At 49.2% G+C, this 23,448-nt stretch overlaps 1 protein-coding gene across 3 annotated transcripts in view; it reads right to left on the bottom strand.

The window, feature by feature from the left end:
* Positions 1-23,448, bottom strand: part of for (cGMP-dependent protein kinase for) — a 170,186-nt gene that overhangs the window by 58,153 nt on the left and 88,585 nt on the right. The window contains exon 1 of one of the 3 annotated variants that reach the window (XM_084589505.1): positions 11,704-13,309. The exons of the other annotated variants lie outside the window; for them this stretch is intronic. Within the exon in view, the coding sequence (XP_084445631.1) occupies positions 11,704-12,059 (356 nt within the window). The 5' untranslated portion in view covers positions 12,060-13,309. Of the gene's footprint in view, positions 1-11,703; positions 13,310-23,448 lie in introns of those variants that run through there. 3 annotated transcript variants of the gene reach the window in all.

Genomic DNA, 23,448 nt, shown 5'->3' with positions numbered 1-23,448 from the left:
GTACATCTAAGAGCTGTACTGAGCCTTTTGCGTCAAGCTGGACTAACCGTAAAGGCCGAGAAATGTTGCCTGGCAAGGGCGACCGTGGACTACTTGGGTCACAATGTAGGTCAAGGTTTCAGGAAACCCAGCGAGATTAAGATTTCTGCGGTAGCAGACTACCCGCGGCCGAGCACGAAGACGGAAATTCGAGCATTCCTGGGTCTGACTGGGTACTACAATCACTACATCCCTAACTATTCAGCTTTGGCTAGCCCTCTGACCGACGCTCTCCGCAAGACAGAACCGACAAATGTAGTCTGGGACGAACAAAAGGAAGCCTCCTTCGTAAACCTGAAGGCTGTGCTGATTAGCCGTCCGGTATTGCGAGCTCCAGACTATGGCCGAGAATTCACGGTCCAGTTTGATGCCAGTGATCGAGGGTTAGGTGCTGTTCTCTGCCAGAGAGATGACGACGGTAATGAGCACCCCGTGCTCTACTTGAGCAGAAAGCTGAGTTCTAGAGAGAGGGCTTATTGCGCGTCAGAGAAAGAATGCGCTTGCATTGTATGGGCCATTCAAAAATTGCAGTGCTATCTTGGAGGGGCCAAATTCACCGTAGAGACGGACCATTGTCCCCTGGCTTGGCTGCAAACTGCGACATCGAAGAACAGTCGCCTTCTTAGGTGGAGCTTGATTTTACAGCAGTACAATTTTGAAATAAGATACAAAAAGGGGAAGTTAAATGGGAATGCAGACGCGCTTAGCCGCTCTTTCTAAGCGGTCCGAGATGTTCCTCACCATGTATCCAAATTGATAATCAGGTTTTTTTTTTTTTTTCGTGCGCTTGTATATGTGTGGCTATGTAAAGCAGCACGTTTGGTTTTCTAGGAATACGTGGGTCCTGAACGTCTTGAGAGTGGGCTTTTCTCGAACAACAATGGCAGTTTTCTTTTAACCTGGTCTCTTCAGACGGGAGCCGAGTGCTTGCTTCGACATGTGGTTGAGTTTCAGACAGCTCGAGCAATTTGGCCTACAACAATCAAGACAACGCGACAAGCAACAGCGAGCTTCAAGCGTTCACGTGCAGGCCATTAAGTCGTCTCTTCATGCAGCAGCTGGGACTGCTGCCCTCCGAGACTCTTCTGGCGGGGGAGGAGGCTGTTACGACCAAGCATCCGCATTTGCGCGCTCTATTGTTCGCCTGTGGGCATGGATAAGTGCTGTGAATATGTGGTGATGGTCCAATGGCTCTAAGTGAGCCTGTTTCCAGGAATCCTGTTTTGTAAGCCTGTTTTGCTTTGTGGACACTCTGCAAATGCCAAATTGACCCTGCCAAGAGAACGTCTGGAAAAACACAAAGAAACGTCCCCCTGCGGGAAATGCAGGAAGTGCTTTCTTTCTTTTGTTCACCCTTCCAGTCGATAAGCCCTATCGTCCAGTGAGGAATGCCTACTTTCCAAAGGAGACGACAGAGTGACATGTCCGCTGACGTGCAGGACAAGAAAGGAGCATGACGCATACAGCCATTAAGTGATTTCCCAGGAATGCAGGAAAGATTTGCAATTGTCGAAAACGGACAATGCTGGGAGCGGATGCGGAGCCACGTGCACTCGGGTTTCTGAGAAGTAAAACCACTTGTCAGAACCAGCCTGTGGTTTCTTTGCTGAAGAATAGAAATGTACCTCCTCTTCTCGCCGTTCCCAAGCTTTTCCCGCCAACAAGTGATCACGCTCAACGAATGAATGCCGGACCAGTCAGTGCTTCAGACCATCAGTGCAGTGATGTGTTCGATTGGATGCCGATACCTGAGGGGCGTGCCCTGGATTTGGTTGGTCAGCATCTTCAGAGAGGGGCTGGACATAGGGGGTTTTAAGGACGCTGCAGAGCACGAAATGTCGCTCTGGGCCCTGGGTAAACGGCTCATCCAGTCGCTTCTCGCTATGAACTCTTAACGCTTGCCATTTTGCTGATGTACCCTTCTTTTTCGTGTAAATAATCTTGTAAATAAGTTTCTCAAAGTGCCATTAAACCTGCTTGTACATATTTTACCAACTTCGAAGATTCAGTCCTTCTTCAACCCCGAGTCTCTGCACGCTACCAAGTGAAGGCCGGGTCGACGTAGCCCCAGCGTCACGACACCATGCAGTGGGCGTATTTAGTCTAAATGATGCTGATGCTGATCATGGACACGCACGGAGGTGCGAATGTTGCCTTTTGCGATATGTCCCACTAAGACTGCATCTTAGCAGATGCTAGAGCTGGCCTCGGCCAATCATGGGCAGACCGCACAAGTCGGTCCGTCAGAACGGTCCGTGATCGACCAACCGGCTCTTTGGTCATCTTGCCCAGCGTTCGGTCACGAAGCATTTCCGCGCTAGATTGGCTTTGTGAACTGCCCCCCGATTAGCCGAAGATTCGCACCGTACCCGCCGCCATTTTCCCACGGCCGGCGCTGATGACCAAAGAGGGCAGGCATATAAGAAGGCAATCATGCGAGCGGCAGCCGAAGCCACCGAAGCCGCGACTCGCCAGCCCTTCGAAACCGGGTGCACGTGGTAGCCAGGCCGCTTCACTGCGCCGGTTGCTGCGGGCTGCAGCCAGTCAGAGCGAGGGTCTCTTTTAATTGCGCGCCAACATTGCGTCCCAAGGTCGGCGCGATCCAGAGCGATGGCCGCCGAACGAGGGAGGCCTAGATCGGCCGGCGAACGAGCGGCAGCGCGTGTTTTTGTGCTTACTTTTCCTCCTCCCGCTCTTTCAGCTTTCGGGCCGAAGGTTATCGGGTGTTCCGCCGGCCGGCCGCAGCAAACAAGAGCACTCGTTCGCACCCCGCTCGCGTGTGCGCCAACGCGCGGCCTCCATACATGCTTGTATCGCCGCTGCAATGCGCGCCAGGCCCGCGTCGTAGGTAAACATCCCAGTGGAACCGCTTCATCGAGCTATGCGCGCCCAGAGCGCAAACAATGCGCCGTTTTGCTCCACGCCTGTTTACTGACTTTTTTTTTTTTTCTTCAAATGCCATTCCGATAGCAAGTAATGCAGGGTGACATCTGATGCACAGTCGCACATTGTACACTTTCGACAGCATTCAAGGCCATCCAGGAAAAAAAAAAAAAACAAATTATGTGTGCCGATCGTATCGCTAACAAAAACAGGTGGTTCCAGGGCTGAACTACTGTCAAAGGCCGGGCGAGGGATTAAACGAACGAAATAGAGGCGAGCGATACGCCTAAAATAGCGGTGGCTTTCGGTCTGAGGTCAGGTGCTCTATGCAACTGTGGAGCGAAGGGGAGCGGGTCTGGAGGTCTGCAGTCCCACTGTCCTCTTTAGCTCCTGTTGGACGCGGGAGTGTTCAATATTAGCGCGTCTTCGCTGCCTTTCCCGGTTTGAGATATCGCAGCACAAATACGCGGCTCTGGTGCCATCGCAACAAGAAAGCAATGGTCATCAGAAAATTGCGAATAGCAAATGCACGTTCGCGACTGAACATGCCGCGTAGGCGGAAAAGAACTGAGTGAACACTTTGGCTTGGCAGTACCTGTGCCCGAAAGGGAAACGGAGCCCCTGCGCATTAATCTCGCGTGGGTGAGTTTGTTTTGTGTTCCGTCGTTTGACACTAAGGTACAGACAGCATTTTATTAAATTAGTAGATAAAGAAAGAGCGTGCTATGACGCGTCGAGCTTCATGCCTGCTGAGCTGCAAGTAAAGCGTGAAGGGGAAGCGAAGTCAGTTCCGGGACGCGCGTAGACATTGCATCCCCTTTTCAATAGGCTCAGTGCGTTGAACTGTGCCTTATGTCTAGTCCAGCCCTCTGACTTTCCTTTTTTTTTGGGGGGGAGGGGGGGGGGGGGGGGAGGCAACCGCCTGATCATAACGTGGATAACCACGCACTTGAGGAAAACTAGAAAAAAAAAAAAAAAGAGCCCCTCCGATTCGACGACGCTGCTTTGAAGGCTTTGCTGGCTTTGACGAACAGCGGCTGCGTGCTCAAAAACAAGCGCGTTCGTGGCAAGCTTCCCAAACGAGCACTAGATGCGCTACTCAGTAACAGTGGCGACGACACGTATACGAGGGCGATAACCGCGATTTTAAAAAGAAAGGGTTCGTCAGGAAGTGTCAGCACTTCTCCCCTTTGCAAATTCCATACACATCTGCCATTGTGAGGGCCTCATTTGCATAAATGGAGCACGTGCGCTAACCGCGATACGCAAACGTTGCAGCATGTCCCACGTGACTTCGTCCGCAATGGAAGATCAGTGTAGCGTACCGTGAATTTCAGGCGCAAGCGCTGAGAATCCGCAACGCTAATCTCACCAGTCGCATACAACCACCTCTTAGCCCACAATAACGGCTAAAGCAATACTTCCAAGTTCCAACCTATCTGTTCGCTCCCTTTCAGCTGTAGGCAAGTGAAGCGAAACGTACTACCTGTGCGAAGGAAGAGAACAAGAGCGTGTACGGCCTTAAGCGCAGCAGCAACGCGGAAGCCATTGTGTAAAGCCGTGGTTGGGAAACAGTTCGACCGGAGAGCGTTGACACACGAGTGCGGGCAAGTCGTCGCACCTGTACGAGCTGCGCTGAGAGAAATTTTTACATCAGCTGAAGGCCTCACGCAACTCCTCCTTCGAGCCACGCATGCACCATCTGCGCGAGACGACTCGTCGGTGGATGCCGTCCCGGTATGCGCACGAGAGACGCAGCGGTTCTTCTTCAAGCTTCGACTCAGAAGACGCATGAGTTATGCAGGAGTTACAGCATTTTGCATTTTGACACACACCAACACGCCGCGAGGCATACTAGCGAAGAGACTTCGCGGAGGTATACTTACTAGTCCACGCCAAACTACCGGAAAATCCATGACATAACTTGTTGGACCGTCATGAGCCCATAAATCCTCTGTTAATGTTGGTTTTCGCCCTCCTGATAGATGTTTGTCGAGAAAAGAGACCTCACGTAAATGCACCACATTCACATTTAACTATTTCTAGGGGAATATATTGCACGCATTTGGCACTCCCGTGCAGCACGGCCCGGTATACGAAGAGAATCTTCAGTGCGGACACACCATTCAATCGGCGAAGTCTGTGAAAGCTACGCTCGCTTCTCCATGATTTCATCAGGTCTGTACGGACAAATTCAGCAATACGCTTCCCGTAGCAGAAATAGGGGGATTAAAAAAATAATGCTCAGGGCGGTTGCGAGTGTCTCATGCATCGTTAACCGCGGAGTGACGGCGAAGAAATTTTCACTCACGTGCTTTTTTTTTCTTTTCTTGCTGAGTCAAACACCCACCCGGCGGTGAATTCGGATTGTCCAGGGCAGCAGCGACACAGAAGTGAACTTGTGAAAGATGGTGTTACCACCCAGATACAAGCGCGGTGACAAAAAAAAAAAAAAAAAAAAAAATCTAACAGCGGAGCGCGTAGGCGTCACTGTATTTGCATTTCTTTTTATCGCCCCTTTACTCGTAAACTGTCCCTGAAATGACCTATATAAGCACGCTAGAGTGGTACACGATACACTCATGCAGTGATTCAATCATGAATGGCTCCAGCATGCGTTTGTTGCAACTCAGGTACAAGCGAGACGCCAGAAACAGCGCAGCGCTTTCGCATTTCCTTTTATCGGGAAGAGTACGCCTTTTTAGACACGCTGATTAGAGTGCGCGAACGTGCGAAACACGGTAAAACGAACCAGCTTTGCATCGCGGGCTGAGGAGTTCGAAACTATGCCCCTTCGTGTTTTAGCGATTGGGTATGTTTTATGCTGGCTTAAGCGAGAAACATTTGTACCACATAAACATTATCGGTCATGTGTTATCTTGAATTAGCTATATAAAAGGGAAATGAAGCACAAATTAAACAGCTGCGCCCGGCAGTCTCGCTGGAAGCGAATTCTCGCAAATGGCGCCGGGCCGAAAACAAAGAGACGCAAAGAAAAGTGCACCGGCGTATAAATGCACGCCTCGTGCGCGTGATTCTCCCAGCGTCCTCTTTCCCTTCGTCGGGACGACGGCAAAGAACGCTGGAAACATGCGAAACGCATTCGCTCCGCTCGGAAAGTTCCACTCGCCGAGTACGCGCGTATGCGTGAGACGGGAAATGGGGGAACTATGAAGATCGAGTGGATGAGGAGTCCTTTTCCGAAGCACGAAGAGCCGTGTGCAGAGCACACGCCCAGCGCGTAGGATATCGTCGCCGGAAATCTGCCGCAGACCGCACAGAGAACGACAGGACATGCAAAGATATCCTAGCCTACTCAATAACGACAGGGCCGCGCTCCATTCAAGACGTTTCCGACAAATAAAACTTGGACGGAGAGCACGTGTTACGCTTTCCACATTTTGCTCTCAGTTACTTGTCTTCCTGCACGAGCAGCGCTTCCAGCTCATTCCCGTAGTTATTCCTAGAACAGATTAGGCGGATGATAAGGAGCAGTGATCTCGTATGGCCTGCGCGATGGTGGACGCTATCTACCGTCAAGAAGCAGCCCACCAGGAGCTCGAATCGTGAACTCAGCACGATTCGAAAAACTTATGGAATGCGACGGCTCCAGAGAGAGCCCAAATACATGCGATGGACACCTGGATATCCAAAGATGGAAATAGCTGGCCTTTGTTAGTAATGTCATGAAGCGCCTGAAGGTCAGACGAAGCAACAGGTTATATAGCATGTTGATTTCGGCACTTTGTTCCCAATTTCGTACAACATCCAGGGCCGATTTGTGAAAAAGACTGCAACCACACCAACGACCTTCGCAGAGTATTTTTGAGGAAGCTATACTACTGACTAAATATGCTAGCAACATCAATCTGACATACGAAACAATCGTATAGGCGTTAGCCGGCTTGAGCGCTCTAAATGTGCATGGTCGACGTAGTATAATATGGTAAATATTAACGCAAGTAGCGGCGTTCACGAGTAACCTTTACACTTTTAACTCTGCCGCGTAGCTGCCATGCTGCTATACGTAGTGTCATGTGGAATGTGAAGGAGAGGGAGAAAGCTATATGATGACCCTCTTAAAAGCTACCTATGACGACAAGGCTGCCAAATTCGAAAGTCCTCGTTAAGCTAGCGAACTACCAAAAAAATAAGTTACAGGCAACATAAATACCCAAGAAAGTAAAACATTGAACAGTCGTCGCTGTAGTTCCGTCGGTTAAGCACCGGACGCGAGATTCGGAGGTCGGGGGTTCGGATCCCAGCGGCGGCACGTGTTTTTTCCCCCTATTTTCTAATCATTATTATCTCCACGATTGCATTATTATTTAATTTATTTATTTATTTTGTTGTTGTTGTTGTTGACCAACAAAAACAATCCCCTATGCTTTTCTTCGTTTCAGCGACTGTTGGCTCCTTCGTATGTTGGTTTCATCCGCCTACACCAACTCGACCATTCCGCTACAAAGCAATTCAACCACAATCAGCGGCGTGTGAAAACGCTACACAAATGGCGGTGGAGCAAAGCTCATGGCAGCCCCTTTCGATTCATGCCTTCTGGAAGCTGGGGAGAAAGTGCACAAAATCAGCGCAGACCCCTGCCTATGGAAGGGACACTGTCCCTTGTGAACACGCCTATGAGGGCTATGACGGCCGATAATCAAATGTGAGTAGTTTTATAGTTGGTTTCTATTTCGTAAAGCCATGATGAAGAAAACAGGGCGAGCGGTCGTACTGTCTTCTTACAGGGTTTCGTCCTTGAGCGCAGTTCATCGTGGATTAACTGACATTTATTCTTCACTGGTAGCCGGCGTGCACAGCTCTCCATGCAGTGTTTCAATTGACCCCAAAGGCAGCTAGCTCCTCGCCGCCACGGGGCCCAGCGCTTCCGCAGAAAGCCGCCGCCTTTGCGGAATCTCGTGCCAAAAATGCATGTGCGCGCAATTCGCAATCGCCTAGAGGCGCGCGCGGCGGTCTCTTTCTCTCCGTGCCAAATAAACACGGGGGTGGTTGGCTGCAGGGGGCATGTCGACGTTCCGCGAGACCAACAACCTCGAACGCTGCGTGGAACGCGGACAACCGCACAGCGAAACTTTTCTCTTTGTTGTTGGTTTTTGTTTGTTTGTTGTTGTTTTTTTTTTTGTATCTTGATTGCCGCCAAGGCGGGAGCGCTTCAAAAGGCGATAAATGCCTTGAGCGCGAGCCTAGCCAAATAAATTAGCTGAAAGGGAGCACAGCTTTATAGGGTACGCCTGACTGAATCGCTAAATGCCTATGGAGCAAACGAATGTAGGGAAAATGAGGGACTCGTTACGAGATACATATAAAGGGAGGCCACAGAAACCTTGGCGAATTTTCTTTTTGTTGTTTATCAATATGAAATAGTATTGTAATTGTGGAGGTAACTGCGTAGGAATTAGAAGACAAAAAAAAAAAAATCACATGCTGCTGGTGAAATCCGAACGCACGACATCCAAGTTTCGCGTCCGGCGGTCTACAGAATGAACAACTGTGGCCTGCTACTTTCTTGAGTAAACATGTTGCTTAAGTATTTATTCTGTGTGTAACCAATCTGTTTATCAGCGTCACTTACCCTCATGCCAGCGCAACGAGCCTCTAATTTTCCCCACGTTTGTTTGCTGGTTAGTCTAACGAGCAGCGCGTCTGGCCACATTGATGTTACCTGTAGCGTACGAGGGTTACCATAATGCTCCCACCTTCACCATTCGATTACGTTCTACGTGACAATCGCCCTAACACAGGAAGTTCCACGACCGCCGCTATGGACGAGATGAACACTCTAACGGGTATACTGTTGTGTCCGAGCTAATTTATTGCTCAGAAGGCGTCGGTGTGTCTGCGTTCGCTCCACGGGCATCTTAGCAAACTTCGTCTGCAGATGACCACCTGGTCTGCACGCACGCCTCAACAACCGCTGTCCTCACCCATGGCCATTTCGAAGCACCGATTTGGTCGCTTTGTGAAGAAACGGCCTGACTTCCCAAGAAGAGCCTGGCCTGTTAATGACCTACAGAGGGCCGCGGCGGAGCAAGCGACCGTCGTCGGAGCCGCGCGGTGTCGGGGTGCTCGACGTTGGACAAAAGCGGAGGGAGAAGCCATCGTCGGCTTCGCGCGAGCTATAGCGCGAGCTCTGGCCTGCTAGCTGAAGTGTTTGCCGCTGAGGGGGAGACCCACAGGGCGCTGGACCGAACGGACAAAAACCGAGCCAACTTGATACCCAGCCGTGAGGAGAAAACGACGGTGGGTCGCTTGCGAACCGATGACGTGTGTGCGAGAAAGTGTAGTGGCACACGTGCAAGAATAGCCTTGTATACATGAGCCCGACGCAAGCGGGTCGGGTAGTGGGGAGCCGGTTGTCGAGCCAGCTGAGCCAGCCCGACCCGTCCGGGTTTACATGAGCTCGTTTCTGTGGGGCAAAGATGGCTGCTACACCATGCGTCGAGCAAGTGAACCAAGGGCAGCGTCCCCGACCAGCAAGGTGGCAAGAGAGGAGGCGCCTGTCCGACGCGTCAGCGTATACATGCCCCTCGCCCATCGGGTAGGGTCGAGCCAACCCACCCCCTGCAGTCGGGCTGGCGGAACCCGACCCGACTTTGTCGGTCTCATGTAAACCCCCTGAATGTGCGGGGCGGGGCTCGGTCACCTCGCGCTTTGCGATTGGCCCATACCGAAGATGAACCAATTATCTGCCTAGGAACCTAGGGAGACCCAAGAGAAGAAAAGGGCTTCCTTCTGAAATCTCCAAAGTGTACAGATGTAAATAAACTACTTGTACTCTGCTCTAATGAAAGCTCGTCTCCGCGGTTCCTCGACGCCTCGCCGGTCAACGCTACCCTCGGCTCCGGTCCTGTGCGTCCGGCGTCACGACAATAGGTTATACGTAATATAAATGCCTAAGAAAGTGGAATACTGAACTGCCGTAGTTCAGTCGGCAGAGCAACGGACGCGAAATTCGTAGGTCATGCGTTCAGGTCCTACCAGGGGCATGTGGCAGTTATTTTACTTTCCAATAAATTATCTCCATGATTATATTATTATTTCTATTATTTCACTTTGATCAACACACACACACACACACACACACACACACACACACACACACACACACACACACACACACACACACACACACACACACACACACACACACACACACACACACACACACACACACACACACACACACACACACACACACACACACACACACAGTCGCCAATAACCTATGGCTTCCTTGGTGCCAGTGGCTGTTTGCTTCCTTTGTGTGAATTCTAAGGAAGCGACTTTCCTCCTCCTGCGGGCAGCAATAACCCGAGAATACGTGCAGGATATGCGCGCATGCTTGCGTGCAAGGCATACCAGTAATTTACCTCACTTCAGGAACGACACGACACGCCTTCGCACGTTGTCGCTAAGAAACGAGTTCCCGAGGGGACGCATTCATGCGATCAAGGATGGGGCTTCAATTAAGAACTAGAAGTGGAATACGGCGACGGCAAAACAACGTAGACTGACCTTTAAGCAAGCCTATTAAACAATGAGTGACGGCTCATCGATCAGCGTTTTGTTCTGGTGCGCATGTTGATTGACTTGAGAGGGAGATAGACGCAGGGACTATGACTATATTCGCACCAAATGTCGAGGAATATTCCTGAACAACCGGACGGTAAATGTCGAGGAATATTCCTGAACAATCGGACGGCGTTACTTAACACTTACCAAGCGGGTAAATGCAACAAAATGCTGTAACCGTATTTTACACGCGCCACAAATTACTTTAATTCGTTAAGTAAACCATATCACCCCACAAGTCTAAAATATTGTAATGTAGGATGCAACGCAAAATGAATATGTTTGAACGCAGGTAACAGATGACATACTACGGGCGAGCAGCAGTGAGCACGACCAAAACAATATGCCGTCCTCTTCGGAGCGCGCCACTTCATCATCGTTCTCCACTCGTGACAAGCATGTTCCTTCGCTATGCTCCATGATGTTTTGGGCTGTTTTCTGCTTATTTACGTTGCCTTGCTGCCTGGAGCTTATAACGGTCCCTAGTGTGTAGAGGTGCGACCAAAATATTACTTAACACGCTTTGACCACGGTGTGTCTTTGACGTTATATTTTGTCACGTGCTCCGTGAAAAAAAAGATATGGTTCTCCTACACTGTACGTGACCTCACTAGTGGTGTTTCCTTGCATATGCATACAGTTTGCGCTCGATAAAAGATAAAAGGAGTTTGATTGCCGAGTCGTGCTTTATGTTTTGTGGCTGCCACTGTGCACACATGAAAATAAAAAAAAAATAGAAAAAAATAGGGGGACACTTAAGCTTCGACTTAAGGGTAGACGCGACAGCGACTTTAACAGCCCTTTTTTATTCCGCGAATTTTTGGCATTTAAGGACTGGCCCAGAGTTATAGTGTTAAACATCATTGGTTTAGTTTTGGGGGAAAGGAAGGCGCAGTATCTGTCTCACTTTTCGGCGGACACCCACACTTACAACGAATTGGAGGTACAGACGGCGAAACTCTAGTAAGCACGACAATTCTCGGCAGGCTATGACTGACAGGTTAAACCGTGAACCTTGCACAGAAACATATTTACCTGCCTATGACAGCTAGCCTGACCTGCGCGAAACGAGTATGTACGAGCTGTTGCTGCCTGTGGCGTTGTCAAACACGTGACCGTATCACCACTGGTGCGCTCCCGAGGAGGCAATGCACCAGAAGACAGGTGGAGCCGACACCCTCTACTCACGTGTCATCTTTGGGCACCTTTTTGGCCGGAGTGTGCTCGAGTCGGACGTCCACTGGCTCGGCAGAAATGGCGAGTCTCTTGAGGCGCGCACCGCCGGCGGGCAGTGAGGAATGGTCGTGGCATCCGGCCGACAGCCGCAAGTTGTGCGCCAGCTGTTCCGTGAAGGGCTTCAACACGGCGCGGAACTTGTCCAGCTGCAACTCCAACTCGCGGCTCACGCCTTCCTGGCGCTCCAGACGAGATCTGAGATCGGTGATCACACCATCCTTCTCGGACAGCTCGAGCCGGCACTTATCGAGCGCGGCGCGCAGTTCGGCGACGGTGCCTCCGTCGGTGGCGTTCTTGTTGGGATCCATACTGGCCCAAACAAGCAGCGTTTACACGAAGGAAGGACAGAACGCAAGAAACAGCGCTGGTGAATATGCGATATATACTTTTTTTAGCAGTGAGGACTTCACCTAATCACCACTGATAATAGACCCCGATGAGGCTACGCCGCTGCTGAAAGCAGCCGCCTGGCAACTTAGTAGCTTCAAGTTTCTGTGCCAGACAGCGTAAGAAAATTCATGCGGCACGGCCGGAGAATGACACAACGGATCTTCTTGGTGACAGAACGTGTAGAATGTCTGGAACTTGCTGTACTCAGCTTCCGCAGGCTACCTTCGAAGTTTCGAATGACTAAATTTCTTGCTTTCTTTCATGGGGTACACAGGAACACGCAATAAACTTAAGCACGAGTTCTTCCACTTTCACTCAAAACTTCCACGGCAATTTACGTTTAGATACTTGCGCACACCGTGAGGTAGTGAGGCCTTGTCTTCGGGGTGTTGTTGGTGGCGGGGAGGGGTATCCAGTCCAACCGAATAACGTTGATTCACAGCGTCAGGACGCAAGCATATACACACACACAAAAAAAAAAACTTGTCGCGGCAAAGATAGCACCAAGTCCCCTTCTTGAACTTCGGAAAGCCTCCCAATAAAAGCTGCGCCCAATGCGCAAGACAGTGTGTTGAGAAAAACTGCCTGTGACAGTTCAGCACTTCTTCACGAGTGGAGAAAGGATCCTCTTCTCCGTGGCACAAGGGAACATGGCAGAGTTTATGTTCATCAACCAAACTGGCAAGGCATACACTGGCGCACAACGTCGACACGTACAGGACGGCAGACGGTGCAGCTCACGACTCTCACGAACGAGACGCCCGGGTCGTGAAGACACTCGGTCTACTGGCGGGAAACCGTCTCTCCCTCTTCGGTTGGCCGGGGAAAGTACCGGCTGCTGCAGTACACCGTCAGCCGCGTGCACGCCACGTGGTGTCGGCCAGAGGATTCCTTCTCCGCCCGCGTTCAAGGCCAAATGGGCAGCCGGGCTCACGTGGTCGGTCTTGGAGCGGGAGCAACGACGCCCGCCCGTCGCCACCAAAAAGGCAGCGCTGCCGCCAGCGGCGCACGGACTCCTCTGTTTCCCCACTGGAGAGGCGAAGCGAACGCACACAATGTGCTGATCATACACACCGCCGAAACGAAAGCACCAAACCCTGGCACCAACGCTCGGAAGAGGGACGGGCAAAAACACGCAGCTCACCGAGGGCGTCGGTGACGACGCACGATCAACACGCGCAGCTGCGTTTTGGGTAGGGGTTCCGCGAAGAGAAACAGCGCGCAATCCTGCCGCAGCTTGTGCTCCACAACGGCAACGAACTAGGGAGCGTTGAGACGCCTCGCACGCCTCCTTCTCCCCCGGCAGCGCCGCTGGTCTGGCCGTTTCCACGCACAGCGTGTGAGGAACGGTCCGCACCTGCCGCTGCGAGCCGCCACCTTCCGAAAACTCGGAGGAGCACAGGCTGAGGTGCCGGTACCTTAGGTCTCGCAATGAACGTGACACAACCCGCACAAATTAGTGTATGTCGTCTCGAGAAGCCAACTGAGGCCACAGCCCCGGGAACCCGGCGCGTGCAGTCTTTCCTCTTTGGTTCGAGCAGAAGGCCATAAGCGTCGAGAGCAGGAGTGGGATACAACGGTACAACAACCACGGTGGGTACAACTTCGCAGCATGCCCCTCCCTCGCCGCCGTCACATCCGCTCCGACCAAGTTCGCTCAATGGGCAGCCGGGCAGCCGTGTCGCGTGAGAAAGAAAACAAGGGAGCGCAAAGTGGAGGGTAAACAGTAAGCCAGATGAAAAATTACTTTCATGGCTGCCGGCGTCGTTACAGCGTACCGCCACGCTGCCTCCGTGACGCAACGCTTCTTTTTTTCCTTCCCGCCTCGGACTTGAAGACGGAGTGACCTCACACTGACGCCGACTACGGCACGAACTCCATTACGACGGCTCGCCGAGAGCGCTGTGAAATGCGATAGCTGAGCAGCGTCGAACGAAGGCGATTATAACAGAGTTGAGTTACCACATCAAAACGTCAAAACAAGGAGCATCCTCGCTATCTCACCAAAAAGATACGCGAGGCCTCAGAAAAGAGTGTGGGCCTTTGAGTCGTGCATCTTCAACTAGTTTGTTTTCCCTTGGTTTATGGAGAACATCTCAAAGCGACTGAGACAGTACCCGGGTGTCAGCTTTTCGCCTCCATCGAAAAACGGCTGCCGCAGTCATGACTAAATCCGCGTACTCGTTACGGAAGAATTTGCGTCCTTTCATATATATATATATATATATATATATATATATATATATATATATATATATATATATATATATATATATATAAACGTGTGTGTGTGTGTGTGTGTGTGTGTGTGTGTGTGTGTGTGTGTGTGTGTGTGTGTGTGTGTGTGTGTGTGTGTGTGTGTGTGTGTGTGTGTGTGTGTGTGTGTGTGTGTGTGTGTGTGTGTGTGTGTGTGTGTGTGTGTGTGTGTGTGTTACTTTACAACTTCATTAGAAAAAAAACATCTTTACACAGGCCTACATGGAAGCTTTCTCCTCTCTTTTCGCTAACTTCTTTTCCTTATTTATCGACGCTTCCCGCTAACGTTGTAAAAGGTAGCATGGATGATTAGCTCTTTTTTTTAATGTTTAATCTTTAGTGTTAGCAGTCGTCCCAGGTAAGATGCGGCCCAAAAGATGTTCATCGTGGCAGCAAAGTGCCCACCTACACCGAAAATCGTGCTGTTGATTCACCCTGGAGTTCTTAATTCTGCAATGTTCAGCAATAACCATCAATATCACCACCGAATGAGTTGAACCCGCTGCAGGGCAACGGCGTCAGTCACTGATTTTCAGTCACCTCTTTTTCGTCCTGCAACTGACCGCTGCTAATTCATCAGCCTCATTACGCCACTTGATTCCCTGTCGTCTCCGCCACGTACCCATCCGATGGAGGCAATAATTATATTTCGCAGTATTTAGGGGGCGGCAGAAAGTTAGGTGGGCGGATGAGGTTAAGAAGTTCGCAGGGGTCAAGTGGATGCAGCTAGCACAGAACCGGGTTAAGTGGAGGAATATGGGAGAGGCCTTCGCCTTGCAGTGGGTATAGTCAGGCTGATGATGATGAGTATTTAGTTACTATCTTGCTAAGCACTACAGAGAGGATATAAGTACATATGGCTAGATAATACGCACATGTTGAGTATTGTTATGCCCCGTGTACAGCTTATATACACCAGCATTTCTGATGTAAACCAGTAAAGGTTAAAAAAAAATACACATGCGCCACAAAAAGTCGACACAGCTTCAATCACGTCGATGGGAATTGCAGGCTTGGAGCAGATATTTTATGTATTCTGCCTAGATAAGATAATTAATTGTCCATCATCACAATTTTCGAATTTGTGGCAGGATTACCAGTCATAAATTTTCAGAGCTTCCAAGAAAACAATGGATTCTGCCACATTTGTTTGGCTGTTACGATTTGAAAGCCTTAAACCTATATCAAATAGCAAGGTGCGCGTAAGTCATGCTTTCGGAATCGGGCGGTTCTTAGGACGACCAACAAACTCCACATTAGAAGTTTGCTGCAATTTCACAGCTTCCGGGTAGAACAACAGCCTGCGCCTGTCTGCGTTTAAACTTCGTCTGAATCTGCGCGGGACAACAGGCACACATGAATATCCATCCATCAATGCATATCAATATCGCACCTAACGAAAAGCAAATCAGGTCTTCGGAGGCTGCATGCGCCCAACATCAACTCACACGCGCGCGCTCGTATAGAAGAACCACGTTTGCGTGCCTGCTGCGACGTCGTCTCCGAGGCCTTTGCACAGCTGTGAATTCCCTAGTCGCGGCCCCCTTCCGTTTACATGGAAGTGCACACGGGGCTATAAATACCCAGCGGGGGCAAGATCGGGCCAGCTTCTTACTCTCCCCGCGAAAAGCGGTGCTGCCCTCCATTCCGCATTCCCGCCTGCATAAAGGATTGCGCACCGCCCGTCGCTCTCCCTTTACTCCTGCCCGTCGACGCGGGAAATCAATCTGCGCGCGGTTGGCCAAAGCCAAATTCACTCATTAATGGACCCTCTAATCGACCGCCTGTGCAGAGATGGCGTGATCGTTAAAGGGGGTTTCGGAAAAGTGGGATAACTATCCTGTGTGCCTGAAGTGCCAGCCGATTCTGCCAGGACATCGAACACTGCATCTGCACTAAAAATATAAACGGGTGGTGCTTTTTCCACGAAGGTATTTAAACTACTTACCATTCAAACTCTACGACACCAGCAACACCTTGGTGCGGGCCAATAATACGAACGTGAGGTACTCGCGGCCAGCTGAGCGAACGACCGCTGAAATAGCGGAAAGTCTGCGAGCGAGTCTCAAAATCTGAACCAATGTCGTCCACAGATTGCTCTCCAGGTCCATTGTTTTGATTCCCCAAGTCCGTCTGTGGCAGTGACGAAGTTTCTACCGCGGTCAGCTACTGAGCACACGGTGATGTAATCGGTCCCGACTACGGCGGAATCAGATACTCCCGACCCTGTACGTACAGCAGTGAACAATGCAGGCATGGTCTCACAACCCAGTAATCAACGCACTGTCGACATTGAGTCGAAACGTAGCGCTTGCGTTACATAAGAATATCCTGCACAGACTACAGGAGCGGTATACGCAATGACACACTCGTTCCCATGTACAGCCCAGCAACAGCGAAAGAAGCGCAACAAAAGTTGTTCTAATTTCCTAACTGGTGATGAGTTCGTCAAGCCTACCTCTGCATCAAGAAATACGGCTTCTGTGACGGTTAAATGGTAACGCTTACTTAGTCCGAAAACAGCCACATGTAACGTGCAAGTAAAGCTAACGAAATAGTGACATAATAAAACAGTATATATATGCTGAGAGTTGATCTGCGGCACATCACCGCCGAACTCTGCCTACATCACAGTGTCCGCAATAAGGGAGCTCGTTAGCGTTCAAACAAACGCACCCATACGGCTACGAAAAATTCGAGGACACTTTGGCGACTAAAGTGATGAAAGGCGAAAGCCTGAGTGCTGCGCCAAATTTGCACCTGTCCTCAGGTGCAAGCATTTCGAGATGACATCAGCTCATTAGCGACGAGATCGCGCTCCTTGTATCTTCGCAGTTGTTCTACGTTTACTGTTGTGTGGTTGATTTTACCGACTGCGCGGTATTAATTAGTAATTAATTAATTACGCTACTGTCACTAATTAGTAATCAATGATTAAGTTGACGTTAATTAGTAATTATTGATTATGTAGTGATAGTAATCATGTAATTAACTATTAATTTATTAATTAGCATTATTTAGTAATTCATTCGTTTGTAATTTATTAGCAATTGATCATTGATTGGCATATGACCATATAAGGCGCATACTGTGGTGGTGCTCTGTGATTGGTCGAGAACTCCATGAAGTCATCCCGTCTCGACCAATCAGAGCCTCCGCAAAAGAGTGACACTTTTGCTGACAACAACGATGAGGCAATAAAGGCTTTCGTCTTAAAAATGGCGACACAGTTTTTACAGAAACTTCGTAGTTGAGAAAAATTCTTCCTGACGGGACCACCGCCAGTCCGGGCAATCGCTCCATCAAAAGTGCTAACCTAAAAATAACCAGAACGGCTAACAGACGAGGTTATACATATTACGGCAAGTGCGAATTGAACTGAAGAACAACTCTCAAGACATTTCGCAACACTCCAACTACACGCGACTTAGCGTGAAAACGATGTTAATGCGATTGATGACGACGTGACAGAGGAAGTAATTTAGGCTGGGGAAGGTCGTATAGTCGTTTTTATTTGCTTGCACGTTGTCGTTGTTTTGTTTTGTTTTTTTTTTTTTTTTTTTTTTTTCGGAAGACATTGGAAGAATGAAAGCTCAGGGGTTGCTCTACCTCGTTATATAATGGAATGAACAGCGAGACGGTGCTGAACGCAAAAGACTAGCACGACGTGAAGAGGCGCGTAGAACAGCTCCAGGGGCTCTCTCTCGATTTGGTCCGCCGTAAGGAAGCGGACAGGATCTAATACTCAGACCGGACTCACTCTCGGAACTAGCCAACCGCCGACAATTTCAAGTTCACAGTCCTCAACGGAGAAACACTTCAGACTCGCAGCCCGCAAATTCGCTAAAGACCATGTCCTAAGGAATCTTTGAATAACAAGAGAAAGAGAGAAATGAATACCGTGTTTCCTTGAAATCTTTATAATAGGCGATTTTGTAGCTGTCACAAGCGAACATAAGCCTCACACCCTTGAGAAAATCATATGGAAGACTAGCATCACGAGAGGAGGAAAGTGTGGTGCGCCACACTTTCCTTACTGTGAATTTACTAGCCATATAATCCATGGATTCAAGAACACTAACGGCTTTCCAAGACTGGCGTTTCGTTTCTTTATTGCTTTCCATCCACCATAAAATTAACGTGCTGCAGTACACGGCCTGTGTTTGGCCCTATTTTGCAAAGCTGTCTACTTCACTAGCCCTTGCGAGTGTACCGAGCGTCTAAAATTATGATTTAAAAATAAAACATGCGTCCACATCGCATTTGAAGAATTTTAAACGCTGATGCTAACGGCCAGTATACAAATATCTACAACCATGTGTCTAACTGCAATAATTAAATAAGGCGACAATATACTAAAGCTAACCAGCTCAATAGTCAACACGATTAAGCTCTTGCGTCTCTCGTTCTCTATAGTCTGTGTGCGCTGATACTGCAAAATACACAGGCTTTGTTGTTGTTGGGTTTTTTTTTTTTTTCGTTTTGTTTTGTTTTTCACTTTCATCGAAATGCAGCTGATTGTGCCGGGTTCGACCCCCCACCATAGGATCAACAGCGAAACGAGCCGCCGCGTGGGTCAATACGCCATTTTGACCGCCGAAGGTGTTTATGAAGTGTCAATGAACTGAGATGTCCTCAAGATGGAGTCACTGGCTCCATGTTCGACATTAAACAGAATGCACATTGGGACAAAGGCTTGTTGTTTTCACATTTTTGTCAGTCTTCACGAAATTCGGGGCACACAAGCAGTGGAATATTTTCTTTCTTTCTCGGGCAGTCTTTTAGCATACAAAAAGAGCGTTGCTGCGCCGAATGAAACCACTCGGACGTGAAAATAGAGATGTCTCATGGGGGCGCGCGCTCTCCTTCGATACTGGGCGTGCCAGCCCGTGAACGTCACCATACATAACATGACGTCGCGGCGCTCCTCGGCTCCTCACTGGTCAGTCGCAGAACGACCGCGCCGGCGCTGTGACTGAATTCCAACCTGTTGGAAACCCCACCGCGGCTGGAGCGACGCTCGCTCTGAGGCTAGACCGACGAGAATCGCAGCGTCGCAGGGCAAAAATCGCATCATGTGAAACGGGCCTTAGACGAAAATCCTTTGGCTTCAGGAATTTTGACCAAGACTGTGCATATATGTTAGCATACGGTAATCTACAGACTGCGTAGAGCGCATATGACATATAGCTAAATGTCACAAGAGAGACATGTCGTGAACCCTCCTTGCTATATCGATTGCAGCGCAATCGCAGCTTCTTAAAAGAAAAGACGCGAAGAAACGTTACTCTTAAGAAAGAAACGCAGTAAATGGGCACTATCATCGAAAATAGGCAAAGGCAGGCATGACAAACAACAACACATTACGAAATTTCGGCACTCAGAGCAAAAGACATTGACAAGACACGAGCACCAGACATCCGGCCGCCCAATTTTGCACGCCTCCCGTAAGCTTCCAAGCCATCATGTTTCCCCTTATTTTCTCTTTCTCCCTTTTCCCCTCCTTCGCCTCTACAGCCTTACCTCCTTTATTATGTGCGCCTCTCCTTCTCTCTTCCTGCGTCTCTCGTAGCCCGAGTCGCTTTGGGAGGTTAAACCCCATCAATCAAACCAAACCTTCTCTCATCCATCGTTAGATTCCTTTCTTCCTCGTCTTATATTCTCATCAAATTTTCATTCCACATTTAAACCTCCCCTTTCTTATCTCCTTTCATAAGTGACTTTTTTTCCTTTTCCATCTTTCATCCCGCGCCTTTCTTCCCTCTTTCGTAATTGTCTTCATTCCTCCTTTCATCATTACTTCTTTTCATACTTACCTTCTTTAATATTCTTTTGTTCTACCAATATTTCATCGATTTCTTTCTTCACACTTTCATACTGCCAGCCACACACACTTTCTTTCTTTCTTTCTTTCTTTCTTTCTTTCTTTCTTTCTTTCTTTCTTTCTTTCTTTCTTTCTTTCTTTCTTTCTTTCTTTCTTTCTTTCTTTCTTTCTTTCTTTCTCTCTTTCCTTTCTTTCTTTCTTTGCTTTTCTTTCCTTTGCTTTCCTTTGCTTTGCTTTGCTTTGCTTTGCTTCTTTGCGGGACTGCGACTAAGTCTCGGTGCCGCAGAGCAGGGCGCCCTTCGGGCGCAGCGCTCATTAGCGCCCAAATGAAAGAGGCTTGTGACGCACGTGTGCGAATGGCGAATGCGTTTGCGCACAACGTCCCTCAGTTAAGCCGCGCGCGTCCAAACACCTACAGGCGCGGCGAAACTTGTAGGGCCCAACGACGCGTGTAACGGAGGGATGAAACCGTCCCGGAAGAAAGACAAGCACGCCGAGAAACAATTAAAAAGCGACATCCAAGGCAATAACAATGCATGGACATGACGGCGACAGAGACGTAATGCTGGGAGTTTTATCAACGATCCGCAGGCAGCTTGGGAAGAGAAAAGCAGAGCAGATAACACGGCAGGGAGGATAATGACAATAAGAGGAGTCGGGGAGATGAGGAAAAAAAAAAAAAAAAATGTCCGCTAAGCTGCAGACAAGACAAGGGGACAGACGTAGGAGGCGAAGACAAAAAAAGGTCGAGGTCGGCTGCACGGCATTTCGTGGACGCTGGCCAGGACGTCAATCTACGCGGATGTTTCAGCGCCAAAACAGCGAGCTTTGAGCGCTTTACACATTTCCGCACTCGTGCGTCACAAAAGGAAAGCGAAGACTGACGCAACCGCTAGAACAACGACACAGCGCTTTTGTTTCAGTCTGCCCTTTTCCACTTTATGAGCTAGACTATAATATATTCCTCTTTTTCAATTCTTTCTCATGAGTGAAGTAATGAAAAGGTTCGTGATAACACACGACGGCTACTGGGCGGTATACAAGGTGGCATGCGATGACAAACTGACGCATTCATGTCGCCCACGGATAGATAGCGCCCTTTTGCTAAAGCGAGGAAGAAGCTTTTTTTTTTTTAATTTTTTGTGGTCTTTCGGTTGCAAGCTGCACTCGACAGAAATCCGTCTTCAAAGGTGCAGATGCTTCGCATGCTTCCACCTTACGCATGCTCTGCGTAAGCGGGCATTGGAGTACTGGGAGTAGAGAGGCGCCCGTAAGGCCGTCTCTTGGCTGGTATAGACATAATGGGCTCAGCAGTGCCTCAAGCAAAGAGTGAAACACAATGCTCTCGTCTGCGTCAATTTCATATCAAGAAAGAGGCGCACTGACGTCAATGGGCACAATCAAAGAAATGAAAGCGGACAACCGATAAAGAGAATGTATGCCGATGTCTGCAAAGACGCTCCAGGAATTATAACACGCAAGTGGTAGGCATATATGCAGTGAGAAGAAGCGACTAGTGACGTCAATATTTTCGCGAGATTGCACACACACACAAAACAAAATAAAAAAAAAACAAAGAAAAAAGAAACAAATCAAGGATAGCAGCAGCCGAGCGCTTTTCAGTTTTTTTTTTTTTTTCGGGAAACTTTCACTAATAAATAATCAAGCCCTCCTTCTGTAATGTGAAACCACGGATGTAGACTAAACAATTGGGCCCGAAAGCAGGCAGAGAGCACGGAGGACCAAAGAGATGCATCAAAACGCGCATTTGATGGCCGATGAATATGAGTATACGGAAACTTGAAGCTTGAACCTGTGAACCGCACCATGGCAGCAACATGCTGGGAGCTGAATTCATAGTACCGCGGATCTGCAGAGCGCGCGGTCTTCTCCGGATGTTGCGCGTCTCTGACCCGTCCCTCTTTCAGATCCAGGTGGATGAAAAAGCACGGTGAACGCAAAGCTGACAAATTACTCGCAACAAATGTTGCTCTATTAACCCCCTTAAACCTCACCTTCTTTCTTTAAAGCATGAATGGTCATTTTCATTTTTACATTTCGGGAAATGATAATACGCTATGCACAAATAAACGTAGAACTTTTTTTTTTTTTTTTCAGTAGGAAAATTTTTACCTGGCCTGCAAAAAAAAAAAAAAAAGACAAAGAAAGAGGGAGGGGGAGGGGGGGCACAAGCCAAGCCCTACTCGCTCTAAATTGGACATATAATGCATTTAGAAGGCGTGACGAGCTGGACTCTTCATCAGCCAAAAATGACCGTAGGCTTACATCACGAACAGCACCGCCGCGGTGGCCGCGTAGATGGAGACGAAATGCATAATGCGCTGGCATACTAGTGTACGAAAGACCCCCGGGTGGTCTAAATTTGTGTGATGTTCTCCACAACGGTGACCATAATAGGCGCTTATTACACACAAGCTTAAGACGAGTGTGGATAGCCCTCTAAAAGGTTAAAGACGCCACTCTGTGAAGCTTGGATTACTAAAGAAATTACCCGCGACCGGTTACCTCCTACTCCCTGTATTATGAGCCGTAAACATGGTCCAGCGCGAGGCGCCATATACACATATACCATATACATATACCATACACATATACCATATACATATACCATATACATATACCACATATACTGAAAGCTATATACACGAAAACCACATCACAGCAGATCAAAGTTACATGCCGAGATTCGTGTTACCTATCGGCACGGCACATACATCCAGGCGTTTCCTATTTTACCGCAGAAATTTCCGATAACAAGCGCCTCCCGAAGGCCGCTGGAACGCGGACTCCTTCGGTTGCGCCACACGTGAAGGGGCACTGACGGAGAGTGCGCGCACGCAAGAAGGCTTCGATTTGCGCGTCTAATGGCAGCGAGAGGTGGAGAAGAGATGGCTTTTGTTTGGCACGCACTGGTACCGTGTCAAGGAAATGCCATGTCATTTGCAAGAGGACGGCTCCGTCTCTTCTTCGAAAAACAAAAACAAAAACACAGACACAGCGCGCGAGTCCACCGTTTTCGTAACCTTCCTTCTTTTCCCGCCAAAATTCGGCGCGGCAAACGACGTAAGCGCCTCTAACTACCGCCTTTGTGCACAGCGTTCTTTCCACGGTTCCACCCGTCAGAGAGAGACTGCACGGTCTGCTCTCGAGAGCGAAGCTTCATGGGCTCAAGTTGCAGTCGTCGGCTGGCCGTTCGCGTGCGCAAA

This window comes from Amblyomma maculatum, chromosome 1 (assembly GCF_055883805.1).
Source record: "Amblyomma maculatum isolate TAMU_Amacu chromosome 1, ASM5588380v1, whole genome shotgun sequence".
Classification (NCBI taxonomy): domain Eukaryota; kingdom Metazoa; phylum Arthropoda; class Arachnida; order Ixodida; family Ixodidae; genus Amblyomma; species Amblyomma maculatum.
This window is presented reverse-complemented; position numbering and strand designations above follow the sequence as displayed.